This window comes from Crocuta crocuta, unplaced genomic scaffold (genome assembly GCF_008692635.1).
Source record: "Crocuta crocuta isolate KB4526 unplaced genomic scaffold, BGI_CrCroc_1.0 scaffold193, whole genome shotgun sequence".
Lineage (NCBI taxonomy): Eukaryota > Metazoa > Chordata > Mammalia > Carnivora > Hyaenidae > Crocuta > Crocuta crocuta.
In genome coordinates this window covers 7318768-7329927 of record NW_027529624.1, presented here as the reverse complement: position 1 = coordinate 7329927, position 11160 = coordinate 7318768, and the positions used below count along the sequence as shown (strand labels likewise).

Sequence of the window (11160 nt, the reverse complement as noted above, 5' to 3'; positions counted from 1 at the left end):
AACATGAGACATGAGAGGATGGGGCACCTGTGGCCCAGGGTTGGGGCCCCTCAAGGTCCCACCCCGATACCCAGCTTTCCCCACTGCCCTTTGCAGAAACTGCGGGAAATGGAAGACATTGACCACAGGAGGAGCGAGGAACTTAGGAAGGCGCTGGCCACCCTTGATCTGTCTCGAGAGAGAGGGGCAGAGTAGCCCAATCCGGACCACTGGAGCCCACCCCGTTGCCAAGCAGGGTCACCCCCCTCCGGATGGCCCACCTACCCTGGCCTCCAGCCATGTCAAATGGCCGCAAAGCACTGCCCTGGCCCAGGGGACCCTGGGTGCATTCAGCACCCTAGCAAATGGACCCATCTCAGAGAATGAGCTGATGTCCCTCAAGACTTTGCCCAAGGCCCCCCGGGGCAGCTGAGCCGCCGAGCCCTAGTGTCAGTCACACACAGTCGTGCGCGCACACGCACCACACACATAAACACACATGACTTTTGAGTCTTTTCTAGGGGAAAGAGTCCACATCCAGTGAAGGCAAGGCCCAATCGCACCCTCTCGGCCAGGTGTCCGAGGGCATCCCACGGGCCTCTTCCTCCCCCCGCCCTCCAGCATCCACTGTGTGTCCTACGCGTTTACTTTTCAGAACTGAGGAATGAATAGGAGTCCTTTCGACCTACCTACCTCGACCTAGGTTTAACCACTACCACTAACTGACCAGTAAGATACCTCTAACGTGGGTCATCACACCCACTGTTTTGTTTTCAGAGGGACAGGCTTGTTTGTTCAAGGAGTTCGGATTTTTTCAAGCCCAGATGTTTCTTAACCACTTGCACGTCTCAAGTGGAAATGAGAACCAACACTTCTTGAACACCCCCCGGCCGGGCCCCATGGCCGGTGCTGAATTTCACTCGGCCCATGTGCTCGATAAAGCCCTGCGACGGCTTGCTACCCACTATGTGACATCTAAGCTCCCCCCAGGCACCGTAACCAAGGTCATTCAACTGGCAAGTAGCCCACTCAGGGTTAGAAGTTAGTTCCCGGCCTTTCCACTAAACCTGCGGCCCACAGAGACGCAAGGGTGGGAGAGAGCTGGACCAGAAGAGCCTGGCTTGGGAGCTCCGATCCCGGCCTGTGCTCTGCGAGCCTGGGCAGCACCCCAGACTCAGCAACGACTGCCCATCGGGGAGGCCCTGCCTCACAGGGCTACGGAGACCTCCGACCGCAAGAACGGCGCCTCCCGCCCCCACCCCCCCAGGCCTGGCACACAGTCCCCAGAGGCCCCTGTGCCTCCTGACCACCACGAGCCCCACATTCCCCCATACTCTGCCGCTTTCCTGTCCCCGCACATCAAAATGCTTTGGAAACCCAGGCAGCTCCTCCTGCCCACGGGTCCTGTCCCTGTGCTTTAATAAAATCGCCTTTTTCACCCTCAAAAAACTGTTTTTGGAAATTTCAACCAACACTCCCACCTGGAGGGATTCCTATAACCCCGCAGGCCACAGTGCCCCCAGTTTGGGGTTGCAGACAAACAGGGCCCCGCAGCCTCAGACGGGTCAGTGGCAGGGGCCAGATCAAGGGCTGGCTCAGGAACGTTTCCATGGGGGGCCTGTGTCCCTCTGGAACCTGAGGGCAGGGGTGTAACATGACAAGGACAGCTGTCCTCCCCTTCAAAGGCCCCCGTCCCGTAGCCTGGAGGCGGCAAACTGGAGAATTTCAGGGCGGATCTGACCATCTGTGTTTGACAATACAGCCTGTCCTTGCTTTAAATTCAGATGAGATGCCGCCAACAGTTACAAATCACACACACACACACACATACACACACACACACACACACACACACTGGGTTTCTAGCTTCTTCTGAAAACTGGAAAAGTCTGGCCACGCTGGGCCCGCATTCCCACAAGCTACAGTTGACTTAAGTACGGAAGAACTTCCCCCTTTAGTTTGGGGCACGGACACCCCCAGTCCACCCCAGGCCCCGCCCCCTGAGTCTCTGGACATCAAGACAGCCCGCCAGAGCCACCCCTCCCTTAATGCCCAGCCCGGTCGTGCATGTGACCTGCCTGGCCCCTGACAGCCGTTGGGGAGTTGGTGACCAGCTCCAGGCCCACGGGCATGTCTGGAGGGAGACCACCAGGGGTTGGGCAGGTGCGGGAGACACCTCTCCCGGCTGTGGACACTGGCGGGCACTGAGGGCCCAGGCCCCTGGCAGGAACAGCCCCACAGGTCCCTCCGGGGAGACCGGAGATGTCTCTGGCCACGGCACGAGCCGGAGGCAGGGAGGAAGGCAGACCTGGCTGAGGGCAAAGCACCCGAGGCTCCAGCGCCCTGACAGCTGAGGTTGTCTCCATTTATTGTTGGTGAGGAAATTCCTCGTGAGTTAATACAGTGCGTACTTTCCCCAGAGGTGTGCCGGGGGGGTGCCCTGGAGCACCCCAGAGATAGCTTATAGCAACAGTGCTTTGACCAAGAGCTGCTGGACACGTTCCCCGGGGCAAAGGCCACTGTCCCCATCGGCTCCTCCTCGCCCACGGCCCCCTCAGCGGGAGGAGTGGCCATCAGTTCTTCGGGAGAACAGGTCGGGAGAAAACGGACAACAGTCGGGTGTGAGTAGACAGACTGGTGACGGCCACACACAGGAACAGGCCCGCCACCCCCCAGCCCTGCGGGCGGTGGGTGGGTAGAGTCTAAAAGAGGGGTCAGACTACAGTGTGTTAAGGAACCAGGATTTAGCACCTCTGTGAAGCACCCTCCCATGGCTGATGATCGGGGACCGGATGTGCCAGTGGGGCCTGCCTCTCGGAGACCCCCAGCCACCCCGGCGTGGCCGCCCAGCCCGTGTCCCTGGGGGTGGGGGGGAGGGGGGGGGTTTCCTATGGAACCAGGGGAGATGAGAGAGGCACCTCCTAGAACTCTGAGGGACAGAAGGAGGGATCTGTCCATCAGGCCCCTTTGTGTCTGAGGACACAGTAATGAGCTCCCACCTAATTAGACCTCATAAATAGAGCTCCCGAGTGAGGAGATCCAGATTCAGGGCCACCTGCACTGGAAAGGACAACAGGGACTCCGAGCCAGGGCTGGGGCAGGAAGAAGCGGGCACAGCCGAGCCCCACGCACTGGCCTGCCACCAGCAGCAGAGGCCTGAAGGCAGGAGACCCCGCCCACGGCAGACCTCACGGGCAGAAGGACCTCCAGGTCAGAACTGTGACAGCTAAGAATCCCATCTGGACGCAGTCCAGAAGGTTAGAGGAGGGACCGAGGGGCTGCCCGCCCCAGCAGGGGCCAGGTAGGTGGGCAAAGTAGGTGTGCTCGGCTGCGGCCCCTCCCTGGACCCAGGATCCTGCTCGCTCGGTGGGTCAGTCCCAGCATCTGGAATCCCCAGAAGCAGACCGGGCAGGGCTGAGCCACAGCCGCCTGTGGCTCAGAGAAGGAGGGAGAAAACTCTTTGGCCCAGACCAGCAAGAGGACCCTGAGGAGGGAGAGGCTGTCATCCAGTGGGCCCCTCCCCTCATGTCATCTTTTCTCAGGACTGATCCTGATGGGAAGGGGGTGTCCCCTCACCCCCTAGTGGAGCGGAGCCCAGGGGCTGAGCCAGGAGGGGTGAAAGTCCCTGCCGGCTGCCCTCGCTGTTAGCTCTTGTCCCCCGGGGACTTGCTCTTGGTATCACGCTTGTTTCCTAGCAGCTTCAGCACCTTCATGGTCTTGAACTTCCCCTTCTTCTTGCCCTCGGGTTCTGCCTCCCTCTGGAACTCTGCAGACGAGAAAGGGCAGTATGTCGGGACAGGCCAGGGGCAGTGACAGAGGCCCAGCTCTGCCCCTCCACCTCGTGTGGAAGTGGGGGCACGTCACTTCCCCTTTCTGGGCCTACGGGACGGGGACTGTGCCCCTCTCCCAGCTCTCCTGACTCCCAGGCCAGTGCCCTTTCAACCGTTCTGGACACCATCTTGTTTCGGGCACATACCACTGTTTGAGCCCACAAACTCCTCCAAGATCAGCTCCAGATGTCAAGGAGGAATCCTGGCTTCAGGCAGCCACCCTAGGAAAGTGCCCCTGGCCCGGCCCGGCCCCCCTGTAGCCCACGGTCCCAGCCAGGCCACCGCCACTCTGGCTCTAGGCCGGCCTGCCTCGCCACACACAGCCCTCCCGGCAACAGAGAGGCTGGGGGTTTGCACACGCCACCCCTGTAGCGCCCGCTCCGACCCTCTGTTCAACCTGCCCCCCTCCCGCCGACAGTCCTGGTGAACAAACCAGACCCCCAGGGGCGCCTCACCTTTCCTCCTCATCATGGCTTCCAACATCTTGTCTTCCTCTTCCTCCCTGAAACAAGATACGGAAGCCGACGGTCCCACAGGAGAAAGGACCGGACATTCCCTCAGTCCCTTCCGGCCCCTGAGCCCCTCCACCAGGGTCGGGCAAGGGAGCGCGGGGCTGGCTGGCGGCGAGGACAGGGCTGCCAGGGGGCCGCCCTTCCCCCGCCATGTCACCTCTGCCGGTCCTCATCCAGGCAGTTGACGATGGCGTTGCGCTGCTCGATGAGGGTCACGAGCTCTTGCATCAGCACCTTCTCTCGGCCCCGGTCCTCCTCGGTCCAGTCCTTCTCTGTCCAGGGAGAAAGGCGGAGGGCATGAGCGATGGGGAACCGCCCTGCCTTCCCAGGAAGCCGGGCACCAAGCCCTGAGCGCTGAGGCGGCGGCGGCATGGCCCCATGCTGGAGGCTGTGACGACAGGAAGGAGGGGCCCAGCTGGGTGGCGGTTGCAAGTTCTGGGGGGAAATGAAGGTCATTACGGAAGAGACGAAGGACGCTAGGAGCCCTACCACAACCCCCTTCAAGGGGGCTCCAGCATGGCAAGCACAGCAAAGGCTCTTTTTTTTTTTTTAATTTTTTTAATGTTTATATTTGAAAGAGCATGAGCAGGGGAGGGGTAGAGAGAGAGGGAGGCACAGAATTCAAAGCGGGCTCCAGGCTCTGAGCTGTCCGCACAGAGCCCGAGGCGGGGCTCGAACTTACAAACTGAGATCATGACCTGAGCCGAAGTCGGACGCTTGACCGACTGAGCCCCCCGGGCGCCCCGACAACACATGTCCTGAGAATAGAGACCAGCTCCTGCCAAGCATTCCTGCTTCTGTTCAACAAGTGTTCACTGAGTGGCTTCTTGGAAGAGGCAGGATTTAGGCCGGGCCTGCTGAGAGCCTCCGAAGGAGGGCTGGCCAGAGTGGGGCAGGGCTGGGGGGACCCCTGGGTCCTTGCACGGTAGAAGCAGTGTGACCCAAGTGGTATCTTGGGACCTTAATACAATGCCACGGAGGAGGGCAGATTAGAGAAGACGGGACCCATCGCTTCTCGGCCTTTTGGCTAAGATCAAGTGAGGGGTCGGGACCCTAGGGGCGGGGAGCCCAGCCAGCAGGTGTCCCTGAGGTCTCCCATACCTGCTGCCCCACCAGCCTCCTCCCAAGAACCCGAGCCATCCCACAGGACCCCCCCCAGGGGCCTGCCTGTACCTTTTCCCCTCTCATCCAGCCCACAGCCGCCCAGGGGAAGGGTGCCCACACTTAGCCTTCCCTTTACAACACCTGGCACCACGGGCCTCCCTGTCTCGAAATAAATATCCCGAGGCCCCCCAGTCACATCCCAACGTCCTAACACCTCATCTTGCCAAAGCCCAGAGGCAGGGGGCCCAGCATGGTTCTGGGGACAGCACGGGCTTCTGAGTCACCACCGCAAATCCAACCCTACTCTGCTACTTCCCAAACCTGGGGCCCGGGGAGGTTATGTCCCTAACCTGCATGTGGGAAAACTGAGGCTCAAGGAAGCCAAGTCCTTGACCAGTGTCACACTGCTGGGGAGAGCTAGTATTTGAGCCCGGGTGACCTGACACCCCCAGGCTATAGCCCTTACGGTGTTATGTTATGTTATGGGCCCCTCGCCCATCTGGGGCCTTATAAACCAGTCTCTCCCTGCAAAGGGCAACATCCGGGACAGGATGACAAGCCCAGGACGTGCTGCCATTGCACAGAAGGCTGGAGAAGCCACACAATGAGCTCAGGCCCAGGCTGGCTGGGGGCACAGGTGCAGCGCCCCCTCCAGCCACAGGATGTCGCTGTGGCTTCCTCTGCCTCGGCCTCAGGAGATCTGGGAATGACTCGGGGGCCTCACCCAGCCCCTCAACCTCCCCAGTCAGCAGAGAGGCAGGGCCACCGTCCCAGCAGACAGGAGACGCTGTGTGTGCAGGGACAGGCCAGGTCAGAGACGTGGATTAGAAGCCCAGATCCACGGGGGCGCCTGGGGGGCTCAGCCGGTTAAGTGACCAGCTTCAGCTCGGGTCATGATCTCACAGTGCGTGGGTTCAAGCCTCGTGTCAGACTGTGTGCTGACAGCTCGGAGCCTGCTTCAGATTCTGTGTCTTCCTCGCTCTCTGACCCTCCCCTGCTCACGCTCTGTGTCTCTCAAAGGTAAATAAACATTAAAAAAAAAAAAAAGCCCAGCTCCACCACCAGCAGGTAAGACTCTCAACCTCCAGCTTTCCATTTCCTCATCTGTGAAACGGGAACAGTGATGGTCACCGCCTGGACCAAGCAGTGGCCAAGACATGGCTCTTCTGGTCTCTCTGCCTAGCTGTGGCTCAACCACACGTCATGGCCACAGGCCCCAACTCGGCCGCACATAATAACCATCAACCATCAGCCCCTCCGAGGGCAGAGTATCTTCATATCCACCATCTCCTGGTCCTAGGAATAGCCTACGAGGTGGGCACCTTCGTCCTGTCTTACACTTGAAGCTACTAAGACTCTGAGACTAAGAAACCGGCCTAACCACCCCCTGCACACCCCTGCCTCTGCCCCCAGCATTTTTTTAAAAACATTTTTTAAAGAGAGAGAGAGCGCAAGGGAGGGGCAGAGAGTCGGAGACAGAATCCAAAGCAGGCTCCAGGCTCTGAGATGTCAGCATAGAGCCCGACGTGAGGCTCGAACCCACGAGCCATGAGATTACGACCTGAGCCAAAGTCCGACTGCTTCCAGCATGCTAGCGGCAGAACACAGGACCATGGAACTCCACACACACCCAGTCCCTCCCGCTGCCCCTCCACCATTCTAGGCCATTCCTGCCTCTCCAAGAGCGTGCAGGGGACCCGCCTTCCCTCCCACTGCTGCTAAAATCCTGCCATGCTCTGGCCTGATGGCCACAAGCCCAGAGCTGCCTCTGGACAGGCATCTGCTGTCACCCGCGCACCTGGGGCAGCCCTGGGCCCTGGAGCCCAGAGGCCCTCCCCAGTAGGCGCCGATCTACCCACAAGTTCCAGGAGAGGGAGCGGCCCAAACAGGCCAGTCTGCTCCCGGGCCTGGTGCTGGGTGACAGCCTTGTCATCCCTGATGCCACACGAGTCCACGCCCCCGCACTGGCTGTGTGGTTCCCTCCCCTGCCATCGAGCCCATGTACCACCTGTTACGTGACCCAGACGGCACCTCCCAGGGCTCTCCTCCTCTGGCCCCGTTCCCAGAGTCCGCCTGTCCCCAGTCTGGAGGGTAAGCACCGGGCCCAGTCTGAACTGTCGCCGGGTCCCCGGGGCGGGTGCCAGAGCAGCACGTGTGCCCACACTCACCCGGCTTGTTGAGAAGGCACCGCAGCTCGTACTCCACGTCCGCCTGGCGCTGCTCCAGGTTCTGCTGCTTGAAACTAGAAGGCAGGGAAACTGACTGCTAGCCCCGCCCCTTGCACCGCCGCCCTGCCCTGTGCTGTCGGTGATGAGGGAAGACAGGGAAGGTTCTCCGTTGTAAAAGCTACAGATTCTGGGGACTGGAGCAGGGGGCCAAGCGGGGCTAGGGGTGGGAGGGCAGGACTCACACGTAGATGAGCTCAGACTCCCGCCGCACCAGCAGATGCTTCTCGTGGATGAGCTTGAACCAGTCCACCAGCATGTCATCCTCACGGCCCTCTGCAAGCCAGATGCCCACTGAGGCCAGGGCTGGCGGCGCCTCCGGCCCTCAAAGGCACCACGAGGGCTCGCCCCCCAGGGAGAGAGGCCCCGGTCACCCCTAAGTCCCACCCGCCAGGCCCTCCCAGCAGCTCCCACACCATCGACTCCGCCGCGAAGCTTCTCCTCCAGCAGGACGCCACGATGTTCCAGGGCATCCAGCTGGCGCTCAATAGTGTCCATCTCTCCGTGGATGTCCTCCTCGGGGATGTACTGGTCAGCCTGGACCTGCCAGACAATGACCCCAGTGACCTGAAGGACGGCCCACCCCTCCCACCTGCCTGCTTCCGGGAGCTTTAGCCATCTCTCTGGCCCGCACTGGGCACCGCAGACCCGGCGCCCCGGCTGTGTCCCACCCCCACAGCGTGCCGGGTACAGGATACCAGTGCAGGAAAGGGTGGCCGTGGAGACAGCCACAGCCCCTCGATGCCCCTGGCCCCAGCACCGACTTCCTGCCTCTCATGGCAACCCCCAGAAATGATATTCCAATGTGAGAGGGCGACCCTAGTAGACATAAACTTGAGAATCCTCTAATCTGCCCATGTGAGTGCTTTGATCCTTGAACTATTATGAGTCACAAGGTACATGCACCACCCATCGCGGCCACATGAGAAGAGCTGGTCTGCTCAAAATCCCCCTGGCTGCCAGCTAAACCTCCCAATCGGGCCACCAAGTGCCCCTCTCCGGCCTCTGAGGGCAGCTGCCCAGACAGCCCCACGTCTGGAAGAGTCCCGTGGGATTCCGGAGACAGTCAAGCGGGGGCCCCCCGGGCTCAGGCGCCCAGTGCCCAGGAGCTGCTGGCTAATACCTTGCGCTTGATGAGCGGAAAGCCGTGTCCTGGGGCCGGTGGCCTGGCCGGCCTGGATCCCTTGGTGCCCTTCTTTGCGGCTGGGGATGCTGTGGGCGATGGCTTTCGGTTAAAGGGATTCTCCTTGCAGGAAGACTAAAGGCGGGGAGAACAGCAGAGGATAAGCTTGGGGAAGGCGCCGTAGGACAAACCACAAACCGCCGCACCCTCTCTGCCGCCCCCCTGCTGTAGTCTGATTACGTGGGACTGATTCCCAGCATTCCGTCTCTGATGCTCTGAGGCCTCAACAAATGCTTCCGTTTCCAAGCACCTGCCACGTATAATCACCACACTGGACGGATACCTTTAGACACTCTCGTTCTCACAACCTCTCTGCAAAATGCATATTGGAAGGCCGGTTCGAGAGCTGAGTATGTTCAGAGAGGTTAGTTAACTGGCTCAAGGTCATGCACTTTCCCAAGGGCCCCAAACTAGAGCCAGGGCAGCTGTCTAGCACCGGGGCAGTGATCGGGACGTGGAGGTGAGGGCCAGACAGGTCACCCAGGCCTCCCAACCACCCTTTTCTAGCAGGTACTCAGGCTCAGAGAGGTAAAGGCAGCTCCTGGCCCAGGCCAACGTCTTCCCACTGTCGTCCCTGGCTCGTCGGAAACAGACATAACATCATGGGTCCCGTGGAAAGGTCTCACTTGAGGCCTGCGGTGCTCCCAGGACTGTTTACCCAGCTTTCTCCCAGCAGCTCAGGGAGGCTGGAGGGAGCCCCGCTCGCCTCACCTGTGCCAGCCCAGGGGTCCGTTGGGACTGGCTGTTGCCCTGGGATTTGGGGAAGTACCAGGGCCTGAGTCCAGGCACAGCAAGGGGACAGGGTTTGGTTCCCACAGGGCAGCACCCGGAGGGGCTCAGCAGGACCCAGGAGCCCGAGGCCCCCAAGTCCCTCAGTGTTCTCGGCCTTTGAGCACAGACTGTCAAGTTAACCTTACACACACCCCAGGAGGGGAAGAAGACGTTTAAAAGGAGCTGCCCGAAGGGGGAGGGGAGGTGTCCAAAGTTGACCTCTTCCCCTCCCGGCCCCTACTAAGAAACCCAGGGCCTCCTCGGAGCAGCCTGAGGCCCGCAGAAGGGATAGGACCTTCTCGAGGTCACAGAGCAGGCGGGCAGCAGGGCGGGACAGGGCAGGTGAAACGTCTGGACCAATAGCTCAGCCCTCTCCCCAGAGGCCATCTGATCACGATGACAGCCACCTCCCGTGAGCTGTCCGCCACCCTCCACCCGGGGCTGCGCGAGCCGTGGGCCCCAGCAGGCTACAGCGTGTGTGCCGAAGTGGACCATCCGAACCTGGTGGCCCCAAAGGGCTGCGGCTACAAGAGAGGTGCCCTCAGGAACTAGATGCCCCCAGGGATGTCCTGACCCCTAAGGACCCCCAGTCCTTGGCACGAAGGTCACCTGGGAAGGGGGCTCCCTGAGGTGGGCGCCCCCTGCCCTTGCTACCCCCTGAAGGAGACAGAGCATGGGGCGGGCCTGGGGGGAGGGGGCCCTGGGCAGGGGCGGGGCCTCGGAGAACAGAAAGGTGGACGGAGGGATGTGAAGATGGACAGCGGCTGGGTGAAGGGGGTCGCGACTGGGCGAGTACGTGGGACAGGCAAGGAAGCAGGGGCTGGACGCGTCACTACACGAAAGGCCAGACGGGGACAGGCGGACAGACGGACACAAGGGTGGATGGATGAATCTCGGCGAATAGAGCAGATGGACACATCCGGGTCAGTGGAGAAGGCAGAGGCCAGCAAAGAGGGAAGGCCCTGGACGTTCCCACCCCGGACCAGAACCCCCTCTGCCAGACAGGAGGGCAGCTCTTAGCAAGTGGGGGGAGGACTCACCTTTACCTGGAGCTGCGGGGACGAGGTTCCAGGAGAAGGCACGGGGCTCTTGTCTCCAACCAGTACGAGAGGGGTGGGCGCTGCGCCACCACAGGGCTTGGCTGGCCGGGGCCCCAGGCCGCCCCTCGCGTCGGGGCCGAGGCCGGGGCTGGCTTGGGGTGTCCGGTCTGCGCTGGGCTGCACCAGTTCCCCAGAAGAAGACAGGGAGGACTCGGCGGAGAGGCTGGCTGACGTCCCGGGGGTGCCAGGGGCATGGACTGCAGGCTCGGAGGAGCTCTTGGGCACAGCTGGTGGTTCCAGAAGCGCCCCCGCCGGGGTCTGGCCGGGGCTCTCGGACGACAGGCTCTCCACACTGAGGGCTGGCGATGGGGTAGCCGAGGGTGGCTCTGAGTGTGAGAGACGGGAGGTGTGGAGAGCTGTGCAAACAAATGAGCACGTGAGCACCACACGGGGAGGTATGGCCTCACCTGACACCCCCCCCCCCACTCTCCACAGAGCTGGGGGGGGGCCCGGAAG

The 11160-nt window shown here is 61.5% G+C and overlaps 2 protein-coding genes across 6 annotated transcripts in view; one reads left to right on the top strand and one right to left on the bottom strand.

Annotated features, from left to right (window-relative positions):
• Positions 1-1422, top strand: part of CUNH22orf23 (chromosome unknown C22orf23 homolog) — an 8182-nt gene extending 6760 nt beyond the window's left edge. The window contains exon 7 of the mRNA XM_077762104.1: positions 87-1422. Within this exon, the coding sequence (XP_077618230.1) occupies positions 87-195 (109 nt within the window). The 3' untranslated portion in view covers positions 196-1422. The remainder of the gene's footprint in view (positions 1-86) is intronic.
• A 908-nt stretch (positions 1423-2330) lies between these two features.
• The window catches only part of MICALL1 (MICAL like 1), a 31785-nt gene continuing 22955 nt past the window's right edge, over positions 2331-11160 (bottom strand). For 2 of the 5 annotated variants that reach the window (XM_077762096.1, XM_077762101.1), the window contains 8 exons: positions 10645-11060; positions 8774-8908; positions 8067-8193; positions 7836-7926; positions 7594-7667; positions 4479-4593; positions 4265-4311; positions 2331-3745 (listed from right to left, as the gene is read on the bottom strand). In XM_077762096.1, the coding sequence (XP_077618222.1) occupies positions 3624-3745; positions 4265-4311; positions 4479-4593; positions 7594-7667; positions 7836-7926; positions 8067-8193; positions 8774-8908; positions 10645-11060 (1127 nt within the window). In that variant the 3' untranslated portion in view covers positions 2331-3623. The remainder of the gene's footprint in view (positions 3746-4264; positions 4312-4478; positions 4594-7593; positions 7668-7835; positions 7927-8066; positions 8194-8773; positions 8909-10644; positions 11061-11160) is intronic. The other 3 variants (XM_077762100.1, XM_077762097.1, XM_077762098.1) reach the window with 3 other exon arrangements.